We start from the raw sequence: 27500 nt of genomic DNA on the forward strand, positions 1-27500 counted from the left end.
GTTCAAAACTATATGGAGCTCAGATATGGTTAGTAGAATGAATGGATCAAGAACTCACTGAGGTCCAAAGATATGAGTTTACTAGAGGCCCGGTGCACGAAATTCGTACATGGGGAGGGGTGTCCCTCAGCCCAGCCTGCACCCTCTCCAATCTGGGATGCCTCAAGGAATGTCTGACTGCCCTTTTAGGCCCGATCCTATAGTCGGACATCCCTCTCACAATCTAGGACTGCTGGCTCCCAACTGCTCGCCTGCCTGCCTTCCTGATTGCCCCAACCACTTCTGCCTGCCAGCCTGATCACCCCCTAACCACTCCCCTGCCAGCCTGATTGATGCCTAACTGCCCTCCCCTGCAGGCCTGGTCACCCCTAACTGCCCTCCCCTCCAGGCCTGGTCCTCCCCCAACTGCCCTTCCCTGCAGGCCATCTTGTGGTGGCCATCTTGTGTCCATACAGGGGCAGGATCTTTGACCACATAGGGGCAGCCATCTTGTGTGTTGTAGTGATGGTCAATTTGCATATTACTCTTATTAGTTAGAATAGAGGCCTAGTGCATGGGAGGGGGCCGGCTGGTTTGCCCTGAAGGGTGTTCCGGATCTGGGTGGGGGTTCCCTTGGGCATGGAGAGGCCTGGGTGAGGGGCCTATGGTGGTTTGCAGGCCAGCCATGCCCCCCGGCGACCCAAGCAGGAGGCCCTGGTATCTGGGATTTATTTATCTCCTATAATTGAAACTTTGTAGCCTTGAGCAGAGGCCTGGGCCAGCCAGGGTGTGCAGGAAGCTTGGCTTCTTCCATTGACAGGGAAACCCAAGCCTCCTACTCGCTCCGTGGCCGCAGCCATTTTTGTTAGGATTTATTTATCTTCTATAATTGAAACTTTGTAGCCTTGAGTGGAGGCATGGGGCGGCCAGCGTGTGCAGAAAGCTTGGCTTCCTCCATTGCAAGGGAAACCCAAGTCTCCTGCTCGCTCTGTGGCCGCAGCCATTTTTGTTGGGATTTATTTATCTTCTATAATTGAAACTGTGTAGCCTTGAGTGGAGGCATGGGGCGGCCAGCATGTGCGGAAAGCTTGGCTTCCTCCATTGCCAGGGAAACCCAAGCCTCCTGCTCTCTCCGTGGCCGCAGCCATCTTGGTTGGGTAATTTGCATACTCGCTCCTGACTGGCTGATGGGCGTGGCTTGTGGGTATAGTGGAGTGATGGTTAATTTGCATATCACTCTTTTATTAGATAGGATTGTTTGTTTGAACGCTTCTAGTTAGGTAGGATACCACTAACCTAACCCCTTAACCCTTTGCACTCGCTTGCTTTTTTCTCGATTCCTTTATTCTAATGCTAACCGTGTCGAGTCACACTCAACATCCGAGTGCAAAAGGTTAACATTTATTTTAAAAACAATTTCTTTTGGTAAAAAATTCAAATAAGAATTTGTATTAAAAATACACATACATGGCCCAGCCACCATGGCTCAGTGGTTGAACGTCAACCTATGAACCAGGAAGTCAAGGTTCTATTTCCGGTGAAGGCACATGCCCAGGTTGTGGGCTCGATCTCTAGTGTAGTGCATGCAGGAGGCAGCTGATCAGTAATTCTCTCTCATCATTGATGTTTCTATCTCTCTCTCCCTCTCCCTCCTTCTCTGAAATCAATAAAAATATATTTTAAAAAACATATATATGTGACAAACTAATTTGACTGCAACTGGAAGAATCAACCAACTGGAAAAAGACAGGGAAGGGAACTATGCCTAATTAGCCAACTTTATACAATTCTAAGACACAATTTTTAACATCTCCAAAATTGCGAGGCATTCTTATAGGGAGTCAATCACACCAACAAACAGCAGTAGTACCAAGTTATGCAAAACATTCCACTGATCCTTTCTTGTAAGACCAAGCATCAAAGCATCTAAGTCAACAAAACACACTATTACACAAACTTATTTAACACATTTATTAAAATTCTATAAACAAAGCACTAAAATCTACTGAAAAATCTATTCAGTTGGAGAGAAATTTTGGAGAACATAAAAATGAATCAGTCCTATTTTGCTTTACAAATGAAGTGGGTCTCCTTTAGGAAATTAAATTTGATGAGTATTGCCCGGCCAACATGGCTCAAAGGTTGAGCATCAACCTATGAACCAGGAGGTCATGGTTCAATTCCTGGTCAGGGCATATGCCCAGGTTGCAGGATCATTCCCAGTGTGGGGTGTGCAGGAGGCAGCCAATAGATGATTCTCTCTCATCATTGATGTCTCTATCTTTCTCTCTGTCTCCCTTCTCTGAAATCAATAAAAATATTTAAATAAATAAATAAATAAATTTGATAAGTATTTACTACTGTGAGCTTTCAGGAGATGGCAAAGCATGTATCTACTCATTCATCTCCTTCCCTTTTGATCAACAAAACACACACACACACACACACACACACACACACACACACGAAGTCCATAAAAGTAAACGAAAAGGAGAGCAGGGAGAGGAGATTTCCAATAAGGATACAAAAGGCAAAACCGAAACATATTGATGAATATAGCAATAAAGGAAACAGGACCCCAGAATAAACATAAGAGGACATGCAGGAGAGGTGCAAACATTTCCTATCACCCAGAATAGCTAAATTAAATTAAAAAAAACAAAACAAAACACAAAATCAAGGAGTCATTCCCTACAGATATGGACTTCTTTCTCAGAAGGGCTCTAATGTGAGGGTTAACATTCTAGAATAAAATATCGCTTATGCAAACACTTGGAGTGTGTGAGGAATCCAACCTGAAGACCATACTGCTCCTCTGAAACTGAAGAATGCCTACTGATTGAGAACCCACCTTGACAAGACACACAAGTTCCCCCTAGTCAGCCTTCCTATTCAGGGAGATGCTTTTCAATAAAATAGTTTTATATACCAATGGGCAAGTATAATAACCTTACTACAACTACCCAGAGCTATCAAATGGGACCTTTATTCTTAAACTAGAGGCCCAGTGCACGAAATTCGTGCATGGGGGGCGGGGGGGGGGGGGGGGGAGGAGGGTGTCCCTCAACCCAGCCTGCACCCTCTCTAATCTGGGGCCCCAGTGGGATAGGGCCTAAACAGGGGGTCGGACATCCCTCTCACAATCCAGGACTGCTGGCTCCCAAATGCTCACCTGCCTCTGCCTGATTGCCCCTAACCGCTTCTGCCTGCCAGCCTGATCACCCCCTAACCACTCCCCTGCCAGACTGATCGACGCCTAACTGCTTCCCGGCCGGCCCGATTGCCCCTAACTGCCCTCTCCTGTCGGCCTGGTTGCCCCCAACTGCCCTCCTCTGCTGGCCTGGTCACCCCTAATTGCCCACAACTGCCCTCCGCTGCAGGCCATCTTGTGGCGGCCATCTTGTGTCCACATGGGGGCAGCCATCTTTGACCACATGGGGGCAGTCATCTTGTGTCTTGGAGTGACGGTCAATTTGCATATTACCTCTTTATTATATAGGATATGCAAGTACTATCAAGATGTATAATGCAAACTGAAAGCATGAAGAAAGAATAAGAGTAGGGAAGAAAAACAAAAAACAATACTGACCCACAGAAAATAAATCATCCAGAAGCCAGAAGGAAACTTTAAAAACAAAACTATTATTGCATCTATAAAAGAACTGAATGCTGTGAAATGGTTAACAACCAAAGAACATAAGCAAGCACATAGAAATTAAAATTATCAATGGCTTCCCTGGCTGATGTGGCATATGGTTGAGCGTCTTCCCATGCACCAAGAGGTTGCCTGTTTAATTCCCAGTCAGGGCACATGCCCAGACTGCAGGCTCAATCCCCAGCAGGGGGCATGCCAGAGGCAGCCAATCAATGATTCTCTCTCCCTCTCCCTTTCCCTCTCTCTAAAATCAATAAGAACATATTTTAAAAGTAAAAAAATAAAATTATCAATAGCAAAACATTTAGAAGGAACAAACGCAAACCTTTGTGTGTATGTAAGGACAGAGAAAGGAGAACATGGGTAAAAAGAACACTGAGCCGAAACCGGTTTGGCTCAGTGGATAGAGTGTCGGCCTGCGGACTGAAAGGTCCCAGGTTCGATTCCGGTCAAGGGCATGTACCTTGGTTGCGGGCACATCCCCAGTAGGGGGTGTGCAGGACTGGGGGTGAGCAGGAGGCAGCTGATTAATGTTTCTCTCTCATCGATGTTTCTAACTCTCTATCCCTCTCCCTTCCTCTCTGTAAAAAATCAATAAAATAAAAAATAAAAAAAAAATAAAAAGAACACCGAAAACACATCACTATTCTATCCTTTTTATCTGAACAACAAATTGTGATGCTGAAGATCATCTTACTGACTCAGGCTTACTGGCCCAAGTTACTGATAGCAGATATCCATTAAACACATAAAGCAGCGCTCTGAGCAGGTCGTCTCTATTAAAGGTGTTTAAGTGAGTCAAAATAACTAAAACAGACTTTTTTTTTACACAATTACAATGATTTCTCTCCTATGATACACCTTTAGAAATTACATCATTTCTTTCATGATACAAGATAGACTATCATCAAAACAACCTGCAGAAACAATCCTTCTGCAAGGTAATTTTTACTCTATTTTTCTGAAGTTACTTGTGCTTTAAAATATTAAACTTACCCATCCGATGGCTTCAAACATTTTCAAATCAAGTGGATCACCAGAAAGCACTCCTTCAATTTTTGTGAGTGAATGGCAAGTAGCCATACAAGCAACAAACTGAGACTTTACCAACATCTCATTGCAAACATTTTCTTCTGGCAAAAGAAAACTAAATAGATAATGTACTGAATTAGATTCATAAATTCCAAGACTCAAGACAATATTCTAACAATATTCAGGTTTTGTAATTTTAAAAATGGAAATAAAATGTTTGCATTTCTGCATATTTTTAACTATAGTTTAGGAATTCAAAAACATTTCCTTCCATGAAAATTATACATGACTAAAATACGGTATTATCTTAGATTCTGAATAACTAGGCCAGACATAACACTGTAGAAAACACTAGACACTAAATAATAATTAAAACTCCTGCCTATGGACATATGGCAGATTAGAATACATAAAAACTCTCTTACAAAAACATGAAATGAATGTGTAAATCATAATCCTTTAAATGCAAAACTGAGCTCATAAAAAAAAGAAAGGGAAAATTTTAAGTGCCAGAAATAGGAGGAAAGGAAAACAAGAGGGGTATGAACTTGAGCAGATGCTGTGACTACCTGGGAAAGAAGGAAGAAGGGAGGGGAGCCCTCTTAGGGAGCCATCTAATGACTTGAGCTTTAATACCCACACAGGAACAGGAGACAAAGTCTGGGCCACAGACAAATTAGGGACTTAAAACTAAGATAGCCAGCGCTCTTCAACAGCTACATCCCTGGAAAACAGTATGCTAGAAAAAAATTTACACACAGACCCAAAGGCATAACTAAGAATAAGCTTATCTCTCCTTACCTCCTAACCCCTGCCTGAAGTTCAAGACAATACCTAATATCTATATATTTACTGTACACTAGGCACTGTTCTAAAAACTTTGAATATATTTGACTCATCTCATCCTCACACCATAAGAAGGTGTTTTATTATCCCCATTTTAGAGATGAAAAAACTGAAGCAGAATGCTTAAGTAACTTGCCAAGTTACCTAGCACAGGTGATAACAAGGATTAAACCACAGGTTTCAGGGCCTAAACTCTGAACCACTGCACTACTCACAATGGAATTTGGATTTGAATATATGCCACTGCCTGGTCTGAAAATTCCCCAAGTTATGAAAATAACATTAAAGTTTGTCTGGTACCACTAATACCACTCTTAGCCAACCAAGGTCAAAGCTCTCTAGAAAAAGAGCTTCCATAACACAGACACAAAGGAAGGAGTCTCATAGGAAAATACTGCTAAAGTTGAATTCATAATTTAAAAATGCACCAGGAAACAATTCTCACTAGTCAACAGACACAAATAAAGACAGAATTAGAATCCCACAAATTTCAGATAATAGAATGGCAATCTAAAAAATGCAAAAAGGCATTTTAAATTAAAGACTTGGAAAAAGAACAAGACATCATGTGGGGAGAAGAGGAGAAGCAGATATGGAAAGAACCAAATGAAATTTCTTATCCAACATATGGTTAGAATTTTCATGTGAAGAGAAAATAAGAATGTGGGAAAGGCCATAATGGAACAGAAAGAAGTTGAAAAACTTCCATAATTTATGAAAAACCCAAGTCCTTAGCATCAAGAAGCAAAATGAGGCCTGCACAAATAAAAAGATAGTGAAACTACAGAAATCAAACATAAAACAACAAGAGAAAAAATATTATTAAAGAGACCTGGTAAGACTTCTCAACAGCAATAACAAAAGGAGTCAGGAGAAATGGAATAACACCTTCAAAGTGCTGGGAGAACACAACTTTGTGAACATAATGGCACAGAAAGACTGAGAAGTAAAGATGTAGGGGGGTAAAAAGATTGAGAAGTAAAGATACGAAAAGCAAAATTAGGCAAAAGAAAACTGAAGTGTAACTATATAAAAACATTATATGAAACTAGAAGCCCGGTGCACGAAATTCGTGCACGGAGGGGGGTTGTCCCTCAGCCCAGCCTGTACCCTCTCCAATCTGGGATCCCTCTCACAATCCAGGACTGCTGGCTCCCAACTGCTTGCCTGCCTGCCTTCCTGATTGCCCCTAACCGCTTCTGCCTGCCAGCCTGATCACCCCCTAACCACTCCGCTGCCAGCCTATTTGCCCACAACTTCCCTCCTCTGCCGGCCTGGTAACCCCTAACTGCCCTCTCCTGCAGGGTTGATCACCTCCAACTGCCCTCCCTTGCAGGCCTGGTCCCTCTCAACTGCCCTCCCTTGCAGGCTGGGTGCCTCCCAACTGCCCTCTCCTGCTAGCCATCTTGTGTCCACATGGGGGCAGAATCTTTGACCACATGGGGCAGCTATATTGTGTTGCAGTGATGATCAATCTGCACATTACTCTTTTATTAGATAGGATAGAGGCCTGGTACAGGGGTGGGGGCCAGCTGGTTTGCCCTGAAGGGTGTCCCTGATCAGGGTGGGGTTCCCTTGGGGTGTGGGGCGGCCTGAGCAAGGGGCCTATGGTGGTTTGCAGGCCGGCCACGCCCCCTGGCAACCCAAGTGGAGGCCCTGGTATCTGGAATTTATTTTCCTTCTACAATTGAAACTTTGTAGCCTGGAGCGGAGCCAAGCCTAGGGCTCCCTCCGTGGCGGCAGCCATTTCTATTGGGGTTATAATTGAAACTTTGTTGCCTTAAGCGGGTGGTCCTGGCCAGGGTGTGCGGAAAGCTTTGCTTCCCCTGTTGCCGGTGGCAACCCTGGCCTGCTCTCTCAGCTCCATTCTGATGCCATTTCTGTTTGAATTTGTTTACATTCTATAATTGAAACTTTGTAGCTTGAGTGGAGGCTTAGGCCTGCAACAGCTCGCCGAAAGCTTGTTTCCCTGTTGCCTGGGAAACCTTGCTCTCTGTGGCTGTAGCCATCTTGGATGGGTTAATTTGCATACCTGCTCTGATTGGATGGTGGGTATGGCTTGTGGGCATGGCTTGTGGGTGTGTCGGAGGTATGGTCAATTTGCATATTTGTCTATTATTAGGTAGGATAAAATTTAAGGCAAGATGCATTATTGGGGATAAATAAGTTCCCAAAGTGAGGACAACTTATTTACCAAGGAGATGTAACAACTATGAAATTACATGAACCAAACAATAGTCAAACTACCACAGACTTTTGAGAGGAAAAAAAAAAATAACGTAAGCACAACTGTAGCAGTAAAACTTCTAAGCATCAAAAAGACAGTAAAATGATGATAGAATGGTGTAATATTTTTGCAATGCATAGTACTGAAAAAATTACCATCCAGAAAATACAAAGGACTTCAAACAAAATGAATAAGATATAGATTAACAACACAAAAGAAAAATTAGGCTATAAACTTGCAATACACAGATGGATGTAAAAATATGCTCAGCTTTCTAAGCAATAAAGAAACTACAAGAAAAGCAACAATAAAATGTAATTTCATATCTATCCATTTGGCAAAAATTAGCTCTCTGACACTATCAAGTTTGACAAGGATGTGGAGCAACAGGATCTCTTACCCACTGAGGGAGAGTGAGTTAGCACCACCATCACTTAGAGAGCAATTAGGCAATATCCACTAAGGCTGTAGCACTGTCTATGCTATATCCATAACCCAGCACTGACCTTTTTAGGAAGAAAGTGTACTGAAACTCAACTACATGCTCACTAAGAGTTGTGTATAAGAATGTTAATTGCACCACTGTTTGTGAAAGTGGAAGGTAAAAGGGAGGGGAAAAAAATGAAACTATCCTTTAGAAGAAGAAGTTATTATGGTTTAATCATATAATGGAATACTAAAAAACAGCTAAGATTAATAAATTAGATCTATACATATCAACATTGAGAAATCTTCAAAACAATGTTAAGCAACAAAACAGCAGCAAAAACACGTACAAGGGTATCAATTGTGTACATTTTTTTATAGATATATCTTGTAAATAGACAGTTACATATGTAGTGAAAATATAAAAACTGCAAAGGTAATAATAGAACACAACCTCAGAATGATGATAGAAAAGGGGTGGATTAAGCTTTAGCAATACCTGCAATATTTTAAATCTTTTAAAAGATCTGAAGCAAAAACTACAAAATGTCAACTGTTTAACTTCATGGTGGGTATACAAGCTGTCTATTACATTACTTTTTTTCTTTATGTTTGACTGTTTCATATTTTAAAATATTTATTAAAAATTAACTAATAAATAATCAAGTGTATTAGTAGCTAATATTTACCGTGTATTTTCCACTCGTTGAATCCCCCAAAGATCTAAACCATCTTCAGTAAGAGTTCCAGTCTAAAAAAAGTACACATACAAAGTATGAATAATGCCTCCAAAAACAAAAATCATGATAAACTCTGCTACATATACACCATGGAGAACTATATACAGCTGTAAACAAACAAATGAACGAAACAGTAAGAGTTCCATATACTGGTAGAGAATAACTTCCAGGACAAATAGTTAAAGTGGGGAAAAGGGTGCAGATCCTTGGTATGGATCCTCTATTTATAAGAAGACATATGCGTACATCTGTATATTTATAGACTTATATTATTAAAAACAAAACAAAATAGTGGAATAATGCACCAATTAACCTATAAATCAATAAAGGATGTTTACATAGAACAAGATTAAAGCATAAAAAGGAAGGGAACAAGTTAAATTACATCAGGGGAAGCAATCAACCAAATCCAGGATATAAATGACCTGGTTTCAACCAGATGACTGTAAAGAAAAGCAACCGTTACAGATTAATTGTAGCTAATGCAATCATTTGGATTCTGACTTCAAAACAAACTGCAAAATATTAGAATTTATTTTTTTTTTTAGAAAAGCAGGGAAATGTGAATATGAACTGGATATTAGATAATACTAAAGAATTGCTAATTTTGTGAAGTGTAGACAGTTATAACGGTATTGTAATTTTTTAAAAAACAACTAGAGATACATACTGAGGCATATGGGTGAAATGTCTGATGCTGCCACCTTCAAAATGAGGAACTAGACAAAGATTGACAACATGCTAATAACTGTCAAAGCTGGGTATTGGGTATGGGAGGGTTTATTATAGTTGATCTTTTCTTCACTTTTATGTCTGCTTCTGCTTAAAAATTTTACTGGTAATGTTTCCAAAGAAGAAAAGCATAACTGAAATTTTCTAAACAGATAATTATGAAATTTAGTCTTGGAATGTGATCTCTTTTTTTAACACAGTATTTGTTAAAAAATATTTTGTCTCCTTTGGGTGGTGAGCACATGATGCAATATACAGATGACGTATTATAGAATTGTACATATTAACCAATGTCACCCCAATAAATTAAACAAAAAGTAAAATGAAAGCAAAATGCAAAAAAATATTTTGTCTCCCATTTTTTTCTTTAATAATGAAGATGCACAAAAATCAAATTCTTATCATATCAGTTACCCAAGTTTAATTCTCAAAATAAAACTTGTAGGCAAACTAATTTCAGTTGAGAAAAGGAGAACCCTTTGTAAGAGACGAGGTATATTTCACACAGGTACAAAATTTTTATTTTCACATAAAATAGAGAAATCAGTGACCTTCATTATTTTTAAATATATTCAATAAATTATAGAGCAAACACTAAACATATACTTAATAGCAATAAAATTCCAGTAAATGTATCTGTATGGAGTATATTCTGTTAAAAACATGAAAGATTAGAAAGTCTTTATTACTACTACTACTACAAGACATAATTTTGGATATGAATGATTTGACAACTGCAGATTTGGGCAAATAAGCAATATCCAAAATATTAAAAATTGAAAAAATAATGAGAAATATACAAAAATAATACATATGCCAAGTAAGTTGAAAAAGAGGACCATTAAAAAATGTGTGCAAATTGGTTGATAAAGAATATAGAAAAGTCTGGGAGAGGCCACGCGTCCCCGGGTCCGGGTGAGGCCATGTGTCCCTGGATCCGGGTGAGGCCTTGTGCACCTAGGTCCGGGTGAGGCCACGCGCCCCTGGGTCTGGGAGAGGCCATGCGCCCCCGGGTCCAGGTAAGGCCATGTGTCCCTGGATCCGGGTGAGGCTGGGTCCCGGGTCCGGGTGAGGCCACGCGCCCCTGGGTCCGGGAGAGGCCACGCTCCCCTGGGTCCGGGTGAGGCCACGCGCACCTAGGTCCGGGTGAGGCCACGCGCCCCTGGGTCTGGGTGAGGCCACGTGCCCCTGAGTCCGGGTGAAGCCGTGCCCCTGGGTCCGGCCGAGACCAAACCAGAGGGAGTCGGACCTCCGTTACCACCATTTGTCCACCATCCAGAGCTGAGGGGTCAGTGCTGACATGTACACATAAGGAACTTGTGGACATTGAAATTGGGTCTCTAAAGAACTGTTGGTCCAGAAAGAAACTCACTACAGACTGATTCATTTGCCTGTCAGCATAACTATTATTGCTCGTCTCACATTCAGTTCTTATAAGTATATCTCTAGGGACACATGATCTCGCTCATCTAGGGGAAATGATGAACAACATAGACTGATGAACAAGAACAGAACCAGAAACAAGGAGGCATCGATCGGACTAGCGGGCCTCAGAGGGCGGATAGGGGAAGTTGGGGGGAGGGGGGAGAGATCAACCAAAGGACTTGTGTGCATGCATATGAGCCTATCCAATGGTTAAGTTCAACAGGGGGTTGGGGCATCCGTGGGGAGGGGTGTGGGATGGGAATGGGGGGATGAGGACAAATATGTGACACCTTAATCAATAAAGAAATTAAAAAAAAATAAAAATAAAAATAAATTTAAAAAAAAGAATATAGAAAACATTAATCTAAGTATTTAAAATCTACAGAGTAACCTTTGATGATTATGAGGTCCTGGCCGGTAACTCAATTGGTTAAAGCATTGTCCCAATATGTCAAAGTTGTGGATTCGATTCCCCATCAGCACACATACATGAGAATGATTATGAAACTGAACCAACCTTGTCAAAGCAAACAAGATTCAGCTGTCCACATATATTTATCCTTTGGGGACTGATGCAGAAAATACCAATTTTTTTCAGTCTTCTTTGAGCATACACAATACCAGCAGTCATTGCAGCAGGAAGTGCAGGTGGCACAGTGATTGTAATGATATCAAGAGACTCAATAATTATTACTCCAATCTCCACCTATAATTCACAGAAAAATAAGTGTCAGACCCGCCCCCCCCCCCCCCCCAATATTTACTCATCTAGTAAGGGTATTTTTTTAGTGAAAAACCTAGAAACCATTTTCAATTTTATATATAACAAGTGTGTGTATATAAACACTTCTATTAGCCCTTTATAATCTTTTCCCTTAGAAATTCTGCAAAATAGGAAGTTCAATATATTGTCAATGGACTGTGGAATGACAGCTATTTTTAAAGAAAATTGTCTTTTAATATAGTAGCTCTACATACTTCACACACTACATACTTTGAAGTTCAACAAACATTTGTCAGATACTGACTCTTACTACAAGTACTGCACTGTACCAGTCTTTACAGGAAATAGAAAAGAGAAATTTGACAAGGTCCCTCAGCTGTATCTTCAATTAATAACAAATAATTTTAATGCCATATATGCCAGAAGTTAAAAAAAGAGAAAATAAAGCTTTTGGTATGTGGTTAACCCTCCTTTTTTTAAATCATAAAAGAGCAAGACCATCTAAACCAAGCCATTCAAAAGAACTTCCTGCTATGATGGAAATGTTCTGTATCTGTACTTCCAAACATAGTAGCTACTAGTGTCATATGGCTTTCAAAAGTTAAATTTAAATTACATTATAATTTTAGTTCTTCAGCCTCACTAGCCACTTTTCAAATCCTCAGTAGTCACATGTGATAATTAAAACTCAAACCCTACTAAGAGTTCCATGTACATACCTCATTTAAAATGCTATTGATAATAGTGTAGATAAACCCAATGGCAGCCACCGCCACAAGACACAGAAGAAACAAGTAGGCATCTCTGTAGAGTTTAAAATCCGTTGGTTTGGGATACAATATGGAACGAACAAGCTGTCCTTTGGAAGTACTAAATCCTTTCAAAATTTTAAAGAAGAAAATGACATATTTTTATAAAAAAATTAGAATTCTCTCAAAAGAGAATATTCATTCATTCATGTATTACTAGAGGCCTGGTGCACAGATTCGTGCACCAGTGGGGTCCCTCCGCCTGGCCTGCGCCCTCTCGCAATCCAGGACCCCTCAGGGGATGTCAGACTGCATCTCCGCAGGCCAGGCCAAGGGACCCCACTGGTGAACAAATCCGTGCACTGGGCCTGTAGTATACATATAAGATCTTTGGTTAATCTCCTCCCGCCCTCCCCCTACCCTCCTTCCCTCTGAGCTTCATCAGTGTTCTATGTTTCCATGCCTGTGCTTTGAGCATCTGCCCCCTGATGGTTAGTGCGCATCACAGCTACCGGTCAAACAGTCACTTAGGCTTTTTTATATATAGATGTATTGGCTTCGGGTGTACAGCTTAGTGGTTAAACAATCATATAATTTACATAGTGTTCTCGATATTTCCAGTACCCCAAGTGGCACCATACATAGTTATCACAATATTCAAAACAGAATCTCTTTTTAAACATTCAGTAGGTGTCAAATATGCAAGAAGAGATGTTTTACCTGTTCTAACTACTATGGCCTTGACAAGTTCTCCAGTGTAGAAACGAGTTTGAATAACAGTAGTCCCACAAAACAAAGTGTGTCGTTTATGTATTTCTGGACTATATAATTCATCTCCCATTCCTTTTATGTCCACTGAAGGATTTGGCAAATTCGTCTTTGTCACTGGAACACTTTCTCCTTAAAAACAAAAATCATAAGTTAGAGCATAGAAATCAGCGGCAAACACATACAACTTGAAGTGTTAAATAACCTAAATGTTATCATACTGTTTACAATAGCTACTAAAGTAGAGTTCTCATAATGGATAACATAACTTACTAAATTAGTTTTTTGTCTACCCATGTCCTTAGCCAATATATCAAATCTTGTCTGCCATAATAATTCCTGAAAGTGATCTGTGATTCAAAGATAATCATTTTTAAATGATTGTGTCAAGTTTCAAATAAGGAGACCAGGTAAGAGTTGCCTTAGACCCAAGACCTGTTCTTTTATCCCTAAGAACTGAACTGGAAAGCACTGTGTAGCCTCCAGCACACAGAGATGTGAAGACCTATTCCTAACCCCCAGAAGCAAACACAAACACACCTAGAAGGGAGAGAATAATAAGTAGTATGGTAGTTCTCTCAGACAATAACAAAAAAATTCCTTTTAACACTGAAATTTAATTCTGTGTAGCATGCACAATTCTTGCTTCAAAACCAACAAGTGTGTGGGGATACTTATGTGTGAAGTGTGTTTTAAGAAAAATTATTAAGTTTGAAAACATTATATAGGAATCACTTTCTTGCCAGACTGACTATGACAATAAAAAAAATTCATATGATAAAAAAGATATAAAGCTCTATCTTCAGATTGTGAATTTCCAAAAATAATAATAATAATAATAATAATCATTTTGAAGTCTACTTCTCCCCACTTTAAGAAAAATACAGCGGTTAGTCCCACTGTTAACACATCAAATAAGGAAGCAAATACACTGCATTCTCTGTAAGCAAGGGCTTCTTTCTTCTTCCCTTACTATAAAGCATTTCCTCATATCAAAAAGAATAAACAGGAGCATGCCAAGAAATGAAGTGATGACCAGCATGGTGATTTAATATCACAGCTGAGCATAATGCAGAATTTGGTCCCCTTAGAATAAAAATAAAAAACAAAAAAACACTTCAATATCCATGACATTCATAACATTCATAAAGAAAAGATAAACAGCACAGCTAATTTTGAAATAGATTCATCAGCAACCACTTAATCTACTCTCATTATAAACAACTCATCTGATTTTCCTCATTTCATTCAGTTTACCTGTTAACATGCTTTCATTTACAATGCAAGTACCATTAATAAGTACTGCATCACAAGGCATGATAGTCCCATTTAATGGAATGACCATAACATCTCCCGGCACAAGGTCTGTAGAAAAGATCTCTTCTCTTTCTGGATTTAAAGAAAGAAAAAGGAAAAAAGTCGGAAAAGAATATTCTTTAACTTAGAATAAACATAAGCAAACAAAAGGTTATCTGATCTCAATGAAATGTTAAATATAATGGAGTTAACAGAAAAATTCCAATAAGCAAAATGTTTCAACAAAGAAAATGATTATTCCTTAAGCTAACAAAGCATGGTGTTTAATGTCGGCTAGTTTGTCCTGACAGGAAGCTAACTGTGCATAGGTAATGCCAATTCCTCTCTGACCAAACAGGTGGGTGGGCTCCAATATTCATTACAACACTCAAGGATCAATTTTAGCTAATAGCAGCCCTAACTGGTTTGGCTCAGTGGCTAGAGCGTCGGCCTGTGGACTCAAGGGTCCCAGGTTCGATTCCGGTCAAGGGCATGTACCTTGGTTGCGGGCACATCCCCAGTGGGGGGTGTGCTGGAGGCAGCTGATTGATGTTTCCCTCTCATCAATGTTTCTGACTCTCTCCCTCTCCCTTCCTCTCTGTAAAAAATCAATAAAATGTATTTTTTTTAAAAAATTTTTAGCTAATAGCCCTTTTATAAAATAGTAAGTCCTCATGAGATCCCCTGCAATGGGTAAACATACTCGAATTTCTATAATCCCTTGAAAACAGAAGCAAGCATTGAAAATTTTGGCTACTTTCTCTTTTTATAGCATTCTACTTCTTGTTCCCACCATTTATAATCTAGAAAGTCTCACTGTGTTCTCAATATTCCTAAAATCCTAGTATTTTAGACATTATTTTAAATAAATTTTTTAAATAAACATTGTGATATATTATCCATTTCATTATTTCCTTAAAAATGTGTATACTATATTCAAGTTAGCTAAAGACTTTTTAAAAGATCTTCCCAAGTAAAAGGTTTTTCTTTTGGATTGCCTTATATAAGGTTTCCCCCCAAAATGTATAAACACTATAAAGCATTTCCTCATATCAAAAAGAATAAACAGGAGCGTGCCAAGAATCTACAGCTGATAGCTGTAGATTCTATTTTATTTTGAAAATGAAATGTATTTTAATAAATACTGCCTTTATAGTGTGTATATATATTTTTTGAGACACCCTGTATTTGGACATTCTCTCTCTCTCTTCCTCTTTTTCCCACCTAGGTTTAATACTATCCTCAGAAGACAGTTACATTAGTTTGTAAACAAAAATGGGTAAGAAAACTATTGTTTGTGATAGGTGTAGGACACTCTTTCCTTTGTAAAAAAAAAAAAAAAACCACACACACAAACAACAAAAAACAACAACAACAAATCTAGTTTACTAAGCTATGAGGAAAAAAATTTGAAAGGATTCTAATGATATTTAGCACATAGATACAACAATCTTCATTTTTAAATAAGATACCTATTTTTAAAACTTTTAAAGCTGTTAACACCACTTGAAATTCAACTCCTCTTAGGTCTACCAGGAAATAAAATATCAATGATCTGACAGACTATACAAAAGGGATAGGACGCTACAAGCTGAATGGTACCTATGTCCTAGCATTCCCCATTATCTCCAGCAGCAAGCAGAGCAGAAAGAGGAGCACCAATAATCTGACACATTTAACACTGCAGACAAGGGAGACAGACAGATACTCCCAGCTAAAATAGCAAACGACCAGGAAGCACAGGGAAGGAGTAACCTGCTAGGCCAAACTGTTTACACTTGAATGAGGTATACTGAGCCAAGAAAATGGAGACTGATTTGGTGTTCCTCACAAATCTAAGCAGCTACAGCCCCCAAAGCCCATGATGCTCTGCTACCTCCCCCGTATCTCCTTTACCTCTTTAATATCTCACCAAACTAACATGACCAAAACATTATCCATCCCTACAATTCTCCTTCTCCTTCTATTTAACTAAACAATGTTAATTAAACATCCATCCCCCAGCCTGACATCACTCTACCACCTTGTATCCAATGAATCGTAAAATCCTGTTCCATGGCCCTATAAATAGCTTTCAAACCCACATCATTTCTCTCCATTTCCACAACCTTCACCTTAATCCATTTCATGCCTTCAGAATTACTTCCCTCTAAACTAGTGTGAACATGGTAGTCAGAATAATTTTTTTCAAAAAGGCTAATAATGATCAGATCACTCCCATTTAAAATCCTTCGATGGCTGTCCATTGCATTTTGGAATAAGTCAAAATTCTTTAATATGCCTTAGAAGGCTGTCCATCATCTACGTTTTACATCTGCCACACTGAATTTCTTTCAGTTATTACTGAAAACCCTCTTCCTCTCCCAACTCATCCCCACCATATTATCTTCTCACCTACCTCTTATCTAATTCAACCACTAACAAAATACTTTTTTAAAGAAGCCGTCCCTGACATCTACAGTAAATGAGCGCTAATATCTAATAAGCTTCCTGCATTTGTCACACTTTATTATCACAATTTATCATCTGTCTTTCCAACTAGTCTGAAGTTTAGTGACGCAACGACTATGTCCTTCTTGGTAATCACTGCATCCCCAGAGCCTAGTATAGTAGCTGTTACATTGTAGAAAAAGAAAAACACAATTTCATGTAAGTGAATTAATTTGATACAAACTCAGAGATGAGTACAAATGCACATATATATTAAGAATGTATATATAACACATGGGCTTGCTTCACATATTAGTGCTTAATGGAAATCTTTTTTGGTTTATTTTTGTCAAGAGTCATCTGAAGAACTTACCTTCATTTACTCTGCAAACTGAAACTCTCACAGTACTGTGAGCTGCCACCATGTCATGCAACATAATATATTGCTGAAATAAGAAAAATAAGTAAACAATAAAAACTAGCTAATATAAACCACTCTTCAATATATTAAAAAGCAAGGGTACTATAAAATAAAGTTAATATAATAAACTAGAGGTCCAGTGCATTACTGAATCATGCACGTGTAGGGTCCCCTACACACTTTCGCTTTTCGCGGTGGAGCTGGGTGCCTGTCCGCTGGTGCCAGAGCAGAGAGGCACCCAGCTCCCCCACTTTTGATGGTCCGCAGCCGCTGAGGGGGGCTACCCTGCTGTTGAGAGGCGCAGGGGGCAGGACTCCCGCCCCCTGTGCCTCTCAACGGCCGCTGAGGGGGGCTGCCGCGGACACCTGGCTACCCTGCCGTTGAGAGGCGCAGCTCGGTGTCCGCGGCAGGCCCCCTCTGCGGCCGCGGATCTGGCCGTTGAGAGGCGCAGGGGGCGGGACTCCCGCCCCCTACACCTCTCAACAGCAGGGTAGCCCCCCTCAGTGGCAGCGGATCCGTGCCTCTCAATGGCCAGATAGGCCACCCTGAGTCCCGCCCCCCAGCCTCCCGCCGCCCAATCGTGGGCGTAGCGGAGTGATGGTAATTTACATGTTACTCTATTATTAGATAGGATGCTTATAACTCTGCCCTTAAAAATGTCAAGACTAAAATATTTTAAAAATTATTCAATGATTTAGCTAGACAAAAGAAGAAGCACTTTATCCCTGAAAACACTAGAACCAGTCTATGATAAACAACTATAGACCCCTACTATGGCCTCTAAGTAGTCAAGTAATAAACTGACTCTAAAAAACATCTGCCTTCAAGCATCCCTGGGTCCGGGTGAGACCATGTGTCCCTGGATCTGGGTGAGGCCTCGCGCACCTAGGCCCGGGTGAGGCCACGTGCCCCTGGGTCTGGGAGAGGCCAAGCGTCCCTGGGTCCGGGTGAGACCATGTGTCCCTAGATCCGGGTGAGGCCTCATGCACCTAGGCCCGGGTGAGGCCACGCGCCCCTGGGTCTGGGGGAGGCCAAGCGCACCTGGGTCCGGGTGAGACCATGTGTCCCTAGATCCGGGTGAGGCCTCGTGCACCTAGGTCCAGGTGAGGCCACGTGCCCCTGGGTCTGAGAGAGGCCACGCACCCCTGGGTCCAGGCGAGACCATGTGTCCCTGGATCAGGATGAGGCCTCGTGCACCTAGGCCCGGGTGAGGCCACGTGCCCCTGGGTCTGGGAGAGGCCAAGCGTCCCTGGGTCCGGGTGAGACCATGTGTCCCTGGATCCGGGTGAGGCCTCGTACACCTAGGCCCGGATGAGGCCACGTGTCCCTGGGTCTGGGAGAGCCCAAGCGTCCCTGGGTCCGGGTGAGACCATGTGTCCCTGGATCCGGGTGGGGCCTCGTGCACCTAGGCCCGGGTGAGGCCACGTGCCCCTGGGTCTGGGAGAGCCCAAGCGTCCCTGGGTCCGGGTGAGACCATGTGTCCCTAGATCCGGGTGAGGCCACGTGCCCCTTAGTCCGGGTGAAGCCGTGCCCCTGGGTCCGGCCAAGACCAAACCAGAGGGAGTCGGACCTCCGTTACCACCATTTGTCCACCATCCAGAGCTGAGGGGTCAGTGCTGACATGTACACATAAGGAACTGGTGGACATTGAAATTGGGTCTCAAAAGAACTGTTGGTCCAGAAAGAAACTCACTACAGACTGATCCATCTGCCTGTCAGCATAACTATTATTGCTTGTCTCACATTCAGTTCTCATAAGTATATATCTAGTGACATATGATCTCGCTCATCTAGGGGAAATGATGAACAACATAGACTGAGGAACAAGAACAGAACCAGAAGCAAGGAGGCATCGATCGGACTATCGGGCCTCAGAGGGAGGATAGGGGAGGGTGGGGGGAGGGGGAGAGTTCAACCAAAGGACTTGTGTGCATGCATATGAGCCTATCCAACGGTTAAGTTCAACAGGGGGTTGGGGCATGCGTGGGGCGGGGGGGCGATGGGAATGGGGGGATGAGGACAAATATGTGACACCTTAATCAATAAAGAAATTTAAAAAATAAATAAATAAAATAAAATAAAATAAAATAAAAAACATCTGCCTTCCCCACCTCAAAAAAGGGACATATTCATAACTAAAAGAAAATCTGTATTGAGCATTACTTTGTATCAAGCACTATTCTATGCACCTTACAAAATATAAATATAGTTGTGAAATCCATAATAAATTGAACTTACCTTTTTAATGGAATATAGAGAACTTAGAATTGATACTACAGACATAATCACAATGGCTAGAGCATAGTAATAGTATTCATCAGTGCACCACAGTATAACACTGAACAGCTGGAAAATGTAAAATGGGTTGAGAACCTAAAAAAAAACAAAAACCCACAAGATTTTTAAGTCAAAGTGAATAAAATGTTTATAACCATACAGATTTCCCATCTTTTTATTTAAGACTAGAGGCCTGGTGCACGAAATTCATGCACTCGGGTGGGGGGGGTCCCTCAACCTGGCCTGCTCCTTCTCGCAGTCTGGGAGCCATCAGTCGGACATCCTTAGTGCTGCCACCAAGGCAGGAGAGGCTCCTGCCACCACCTCTGTGCTCACCAGCCATGAGCCCAGCTTCTGGCTGAGTGGCACTACTCCTACGGGAGCCCCCTGATCACCAGGGGGCAGCTCCCGCGTTGAGTGTCTGCCCCCTGGTGGTCAGTGCACGTCATAGCGACTGGTTGTTCCACAGTTCAGTTAATTTGCATATTAGCCTTTTATTATATAGGACTAGAGGCCCGGTGCATGAAAATTCATGCACTGGAGAGGGGGGGAGGGGGGGCGGGTCCCTCAGCCCAGTCTGTCCCCTCTCACAGTACGGGAGCCCTCAGGGGCGGGAAGCGACCCGGCAATCAGGGGAAGGCGACGTCCCATCACACCTCTGCTGCTGCCACTGCCAGCAGCGCAAGCCTCAACTGGCCCAGGTTACCTGAGCCTTTGGTGGCCCTGGGCAGCTGAGCAGATGCCATCCGAGGCTTACTTGCACCTCGGGCCGGCCCTGGGCAGCTGGGGGGCTGAGAGAACTGGGGGACTCTGAAGGCAGACATGTAGAACTCCTGCTACCCTGGCGGGGCTGAGGGAACTGGGCACCGCCATCTTGTGGCTGTGGGCGCCACCATATTTGAGGGCGGGGAAGTCAATTAGCATATTCCCTCCTTATTGGCTGTGGGTGCTGCCATCTTTGAGGGGGGCAGTCAATTAGCATATTCCCTACTTATTGGCTGTGGGTGCTGCCATCTTTGAGGGCGGGGCAGTCAATTAGCATATTCCCTCCTATTGGCTGTGGGCACCACCATCTTTGTGACAGCATGAGGGTCAATTAGCATATTCCCTCTTTATTAGATAGGATACTATAGGATAAGCTCTACGGTACCCTTGGACAACATGTACTACCCCAATGTTGTAAAACTGATGCTTCTGTACTTTTCAAGGCACTTTACATACATAGTCCCATTTTACTTCCAAATTATAGAGCGCCACAATTTAAGTAATAAGAATGCATTCTTAGTTTTCTGTTTTCTAACTTTTATTTAGATAATCAAAATGAGATCATAAGAAAGGACTTGCTCCACTTTTATAAGTAAAGGAGCAGCAAAGAGAAAGATTTTCTGATGATCAAAGCTAGTTACTGATGGAACCATATTAGAAACAAGGCTTTCTAATTCTTAATCATTATATTTTGTTATATTTTAAAGCAACATCATATAGTCACTCTCAGCAACTGATGAAAACAATCTTTTATTTCTACTAAAAGTATTCACTGAATACAGCTAACTTGATCTTTAGCAAAAAATTACAAGACAGATTGGAAAGTCTAACTGCTAGGCAATATCTTATTCCCTTCCTTTATATGAACAACCTGTATTCATACCTCTTCTATAGCAACTAGAGGCCCGGTGCACGAACTCTGGATGGCCTGCAGGGATCCAGCCAAAACCCTCAGTCCAACATTGTCTGCAGCTCCTGCATGCCGCTCCTGCTCATCCCACCAGCCATGAGCCCTGCATCTGGTGCCCTCCCAAGGGGAGTGGCCTGCTGGATCGGCCTGAAACCAGCTCTCCGACATCCCCCAAGGGGTCCTGGATTGCAAAAGGGTGCAGGCCAGGCTGAGGGACCACACTGGTGCACGATCGGGCCAGGGATGGACCGCGGGAGGGCTCCAGGGCGTGTCCAGCCCATCTCGCTCAGTTCCGATTGGTCGGACCCCAGCAGGAAGCTAACCTATCAGTCAGAGCATCTGCTCCCTGGTGGTCAGTGCACGTCATAGCAACTGGTCGACCAGGTGACTGACTGTCCCCTGGTGGTCAGTGCATGTCATAGCGAGGGGTTGAGCAGCCTTAGCATATCATTAGCATATTACGCTTTGAATGGTTGTTCGATTGTTCTGCCGTTCGGTCTATTTGCATATTACCCTTTTATTATATAGGATTACAACTGCACAGTCACTACAGTAAGTATGGACATATTTTCTTCCCAGGTTAATATGCAAATTCCTCGATATGAACATCAGGTCATGTTTTATATTCCAAACTTCTGGTACAATGTCTAGTTTCTAACAATGTACCACAAAATGCCACATGAATAAACTCAACATGAAAAATTGTTTAAAAATCAGAAAACAAAAAGCAGGAGTATTCATCTGTAAAATAGGGCAAGATTTAGATGTGTAATTTCCTAAGAACAAAAAAATAATAATCTACAGAACAAAATAAACAAAACAAAAAAAAATTAGACAAATAAAAAAGGAAAGTCATACACTAAATTATTTGAGTTATTACCTTTACCTTCCAAGTAGCAAAAAAAACAGAAAACAATAAAAATAAATAAATCCTACATAATAAAGACCTAATATGCAAATGGTCATCACACCCTCACGTTGTCACACTCTCATGCCATCACGCTATAACTGCTCAGACACTCATAACTGGGGAGAGAGAAATAGGGACCAGCTAGGCACAAATGAGCTCACGAGAGAGGAATGGGGACCAGCCAGGATGCACCCTGGGAGAGGGACAAGCCGCCCACCCCACGGTCCCGGGCGCCAGCAGCTGTGCCTGCGCCTGCGGCCCAGGAGAGGAAAAAGCCGCACACCCCATGGTTCCGGGTGCCAGTGGCTGTGACTGTGCCTGCAGCCCAGGAGAGGGACAATCCGCATGCCCCACAGTCCCCGCAGTCCCGGGTGCCAGGGACAAGCAGCCCGCCCCATGGTCCCGGGCGCCAGCGGCTGGGGCTGCAGCCCAGGAGAGGGACAAGCCACCCACCTTGTGGTCCCAGGCACCAGCAACTGTGCCTGCGGCTGCGGCCCAGAAGAGGGACAAGCCACCCGCCCCACAGTCCCGGGCGCCTGGGGCTGCAGCCCAGGTGAAGCCACCTGCCCATAGTCCCCTGCGGCTGCGGCTGGCCTGGGCAAAGCTGGCCCAGGTCCTGGGTGCCTGCGGCCAGTCAGAGGGAGGGAAGCCTGCAGAGGCAGTTAGGGGTGATCAGGCCAGCAGGGGAGCAGTTAGGGGCGATCAGGCAGGCAGGCAGGCAGGCAAGCGGCAAGGAGCCAGCAGTCCCGGATTGCGAGAGGCAGTTGGACATCCCCCGAGGGGTCCTGGATTGGAGAGGGTGCAGGCTGGGCTGAGAGAGCCCCTCCTCCCGTGCACAAATTTCATGCACCGGGCCTCTAGTCTATATATATAAAAGGCTAAGTGACCAACCATATGTCTGTCCGACCGATACATATGACACGCAATGGCAATCTATCTACATATATATACATATATATACATATATATGTATATATATATATATATATATATATATATATATATATACACACACTCACACATACATATGGCTAAGTGACCGACCATACGCACATATATACATACATCCAACTGACCAACCAGCTGGTATATATGACGTGCACTGGCAATTTAAAAATAAACATTGACTCACACATGCACGATACATATAAAGCTCTCACTGGCGCCAATTGCACGCATGTGTTTCCATCTGTCATTGTCGATCGTGAATATGGTTGTTTTTGTTGAAATGATTTGTAATGGATCTATTATTGAAGCTACCTTTGGAAATAGTGTATCTATAGATAATATTAAAAATATATCTAAGCGTGATTCTTTGTCCAAAAAATGAGCACTTTCATAAATTAAATGAAAAAATTTTGGATATACTTGATGGAGATTTTCACACTTGAGTAATGATTCCGTCAATTCAACGGATGATGCCGAAAAGGAAAATTTTCCCACCAAATTCCTTTAATAGTATTACTCCTTCAGGAATGCTGTGTCATAAATTAAAATTGAAAGTAGGTGCAATCATCATGCTACGGAGAAATCTTAATAGCAAATGGGGTCTTTGTATTGGTACTAGATTATCAAAAGGTTGCGGCCTAACATAATCAAAGCTGAAGTATTAACAGGATCTGCAGAAGGAGAGGTTGTTCTGATTCCAAGAATTGATTTGTCCCCGTCTGACATTGGCCTCCTATTTAAATTAATTCGAAGACAGTTTCCCGTGATGCCAGCATTTGCGATGACTATTAATAAATCATAAGGACAAACTCTAGACAAAATAGGAATAGTCCTACCTGAACCCATTTTTGGACATGGTCAGCTATATCTTGCTTTCTCTTAAGTTCGAAGAGCGTGTAACGTTAAAATTGTAAATACTTCATCACAAGGGAAATTAGTCAAGCACTCTGAAAGTGTTTTTACTCTTAATGTGGTATACAGGGAGATATTAGAATAAGTTTAATCAATTTACCAGTCATTGTTTTTATCACTGTTGTTTTTATATCATGTTTTTGTTTTTATATCCTGTTTTGTTTTTATATCATGTCTTTGTTGTTGTTATATCATGTTGTTGTTATTGTTTATTTATTAATCAATTTATATAATATTTTCATATACATTTTACTAATTTTATTTCATCTCTGACACTTCTATTATAGACAAAGGGCAAATAGTGATATTACAATATCTCTTCTAATTAATTTCCTTTCAATGTGCATGAATCCGTGCACCAGGCCGCTAGTAAAAGATGGAAAACAGAAAATTAAGAGTGTCTTATTACTTAAATCATGGCTCATTTCAAATTGACAAATCTATTGATTACAAATATTAAGACATGTACAATAATAGTCTTACCTCCTTAATTAGAAGCTTAAAAACAGAAGGCACTTTCACAGAAATTTCATTTATTCCATAAAGCAATTTTCTATGACAAGAAAATATAATAATAGTATTACATTACATAACATAATAATAGTGTAATTTTGGAAAGTTACTTCATTACATAAAGCTCAAACCACAGACTGCTCCTAAATCTAGAACTTACACTTTCATGTTTCTATATGCTTGTCTTCTACAATTTAAATTCTCTACCTTTAGTATTTAAATTAAGTAGTCAATACTGGATAACTATACAACTATCATTTTGATTCATTCTAACTCATATCTTTTTGTGTGACAAGTATCTTTCTAACTAGTCTATAATAATGTCAGCAAAGATTTTCTTTTCCATTCTCCAACATAATAGGTCTGAACAATTTTGAATTGCAATTAATTTTTGCAAAAGACTAAATAAATAAATTTAAGGGACCTGGTACTATATTTCTAATAAGAATATTGTACTTTGCCCTAGTTGGTTTGGCTCAGTGGATAGAGCACTGGCCTGTGGACTAAAGAGTTCCGGGTTCGATTCCAGCCAAGGGCACATGCCTGGGTTGCAGGCTCGACCCCCAGTGGGGGGCATGCAGGAGGGAGCCAAACAATGATTCTCTCTCATCACTGATGTTTCTATCTCTCTCTCCCTCTCCCTTCTTCTCTGAAATCAATAAAAATATATTTAAAAAAAAAAAAAAAAAAACCCCTAACTGGTTTGGCTCAGTGGATAGAATGTCAGCCTGTGGACTGAAGGGTCCCAGGTTCGATTCCAGTCAAGGGCATGTACCTTGGTTGCAGGCATATCCCCGATAGGGGGTGTGTAGGAGGCAGCTGATTGATGTTTCTAACTCTCTATCCCTCTCCCTTGCTCTCCGTAAAAAAATCAGTAAAATATATTTAAAAAAATAAAAATAAAAAAGAATATTATACTAAGCCCTAACCAAGTTTGCTCAGTGGTTAGAGCATCGGTCTGCCCACTAAAGGGTCTCAGGTTCGATTCCAGTCAAGGGCACCTACCTCAGTTGCAGGCTTGATCTCCAGCCCTCGTTGGGGTGTGTGTAGGAGACAACCAGTTGATGTGTCTCTCACATCAATGTTTCTCTCTCTCTGTCTCTCCCCCTCCTTTGCATTTACCCTTAAAAAGAAAATCAATGGGAAAAATATCCTTGGGTGAGGATTAACAAACAAAATAAATAAAAGAATGCTGTAGCCCAGCTGGCGTAGCTCAGTGGTTGAGCATCGACCTATGAAACAAGAGATCACAGTTCCATTCCTAGTCAGGGCACATGCCTGGATTCCGGGCTCAATCCCCAGTGTGAGGCATGCAGGAGGCAGCCAATCAATGATTCTCTTTCATCACTGATGTTTCTAACTCGCTCTCTCCCTCCCTTCCTCTCTGAAATCTATCTATCTATCTATTTATCTATCCATCTATAACGTTCATTTCAAAGCACAGTACACTTGACATTTAAAAAAAAATACTTTTAAAAAGTTGCTTAGCCCTGGCCGTTATTACTCAATGGTTAGAGCGTCATTGTCCCTGTCAAGGGCTTGCACCTGGGTTGCAGGTTCCATCCCCAGCCCATCCAGTCCAATGTGTCTCTCTTACATCTCCCCCACACCCCCTCTCTCCTCTTCCTCCTCTTTCTCCTCCTCCTCCTCCTCCTCCTCCTCTCTCCTTTCTCTCTCCCTCTCTTTGTCCCCTCCTAAAAAAAAAAAAAAAAAATCAATGGAAAAAATATCCTCTCATGAGGATTAACAACAAAAAAGAAAAGCTGTTTAAATCCTTCTGCTTAAAGTCCTTATAATAGTACTTTATATGATAGAGTAATTCTTGCCTTTTAAGAAGCATAAGTGTAAACGAAGATACTTACTAGAATATTCTAACACTCTGAAAAGATATGCTACAGGAATATAAGAAAATTTCTAACTTAATTTGAAAATGGCACTTATCTTTAAATATGCAATACACCAATATATTTTAATACTTTAGCAGACAATAACATGATAAAAAAGATGTCTCCCAATTTATAAATTTTCACTGTAGTAAATTTGAGCTCATGCTTGTAATTGCCAATATATAGCAGTAAAATCTAAGATGTTATCAATTATAAGATATACCCATTATTGTATATACAATAAAGAAAGATAAAGGATGACTCTCCATCTACTGTATAACACATTCCCCTTTTAGAAATGTTAAAATGTGGGGAAATGTACACCTTAGAATTGATGAAATATGGTATATTTTCAGGGATATCAACTTCATAATACCAGCTCCAATATTTTTATAATTCTTTTTTTTTTTAATATATTTTATTGATTTTTTACAGAGAGGAAGAGAGAGGGATAGACAGTTAGAAACATTGATGAGAGAGAAACATCGATCAGCTGCCTCTTGCACACCCCCTACTGGGGATGTGCCCGCAACCAAGGTACATGCCCTTGACCGGAATCGAACCTGGGACCCTTGAGTCCGCAGGCTGACGCTCTATCCACTGAGCCAAACCGGTTTCGGCTATTTTTATAATTCTTAAACTGAGAGATAGCCTTACCCAAATAAAACATCAATAAGTTGTCAAGTACTATTTCTATAATATTTAAATATCTGTTAATATGTACAACTATATGGTAAAGGGTAAACTATACATACTACTGTATTTAGGAATTTTGATAATAGATCTGACTTTAGTTGGATAAAAATTACCTGTAGGCATGCATCCCCTTTGTCAGTCCTGCACTATGCTTTTCATAAATTGACGTACAAGAAACACCTTCATCCAGTCCCCTAAATAAATCCAAAGTTTTTACTTTAAACAAAGTTTAA

At 41.2% G+C, this 27500-nt stretch overlaps 1 protein-coding gene across 11 annotated transcripts in view; it reads right to left on the reverse strand.

The window, feature by feature from the left end:
• ATP13A3 (ATPase 13A3) overlaps positions 1–27500 on the reverse strand; it is a 96076-nt gene that overhangs the window by 35379 nt on the left and 33197 nt on the right. For 10 of the 11 annotated variants that reach the window (XR_008555559.1, XR_008555558.1, XM_054713840.1 and 7 more), the window contains 10 exons: positions 27381–27461; positions 24656–24725; positions 19689–19823; positions 17403–17475; positions 14561–14692; positions 13256–13435; positions 12506–12663; positions 11580–11768; positions 8855–8916; positions 4631–4781 (listed from right to left, as the gene is read on the reverse strand). Coding sequence is in view for 9 of the 11 variants with exons in the window: in XM_054713840.1 (XP_054569815.1) it covers positions 4631–4781; positions 8855–8916; positions 11580–11768; positions 12506–12663; positions 13256–13435; positions 14561–14692; positions 17403–17475; positions 19689–19823; positions 24656–24725; positions 27381–27461 (1231 nt within the window). In the remaining 2 variants the exon portion in view is untranslated. The remainder of the gene's footprint in view (positions 1–4630; positions 4782–8854; positions 8917–11579; positions 11769–12505; positions 12664–13255; positions 13436–14560; positions 14693–17402; positions 17476–19688; positions 19824–24655; positions 24726–27380; positions 27462–27500) is intronic. The other variant, XM_028160721.2, reaches the window with a different exon arrangement.

The sequence above is a fragment of the Eptesicus fuscus genome, chromosome 3 (genome assembly GCF_027574615.1).
Source record: "Eptesicus fuscus isolate TK198812 chromosome 3, DD_ASM_mEF_20220401, whole genome shotgun sequence".
Lineage (NCBI taxonomy): Eukaryota > Metazoa > Chordata > Mammalia > Chiroptera > Vespertilionidae > Eptesicus > Eptesicus fuscus.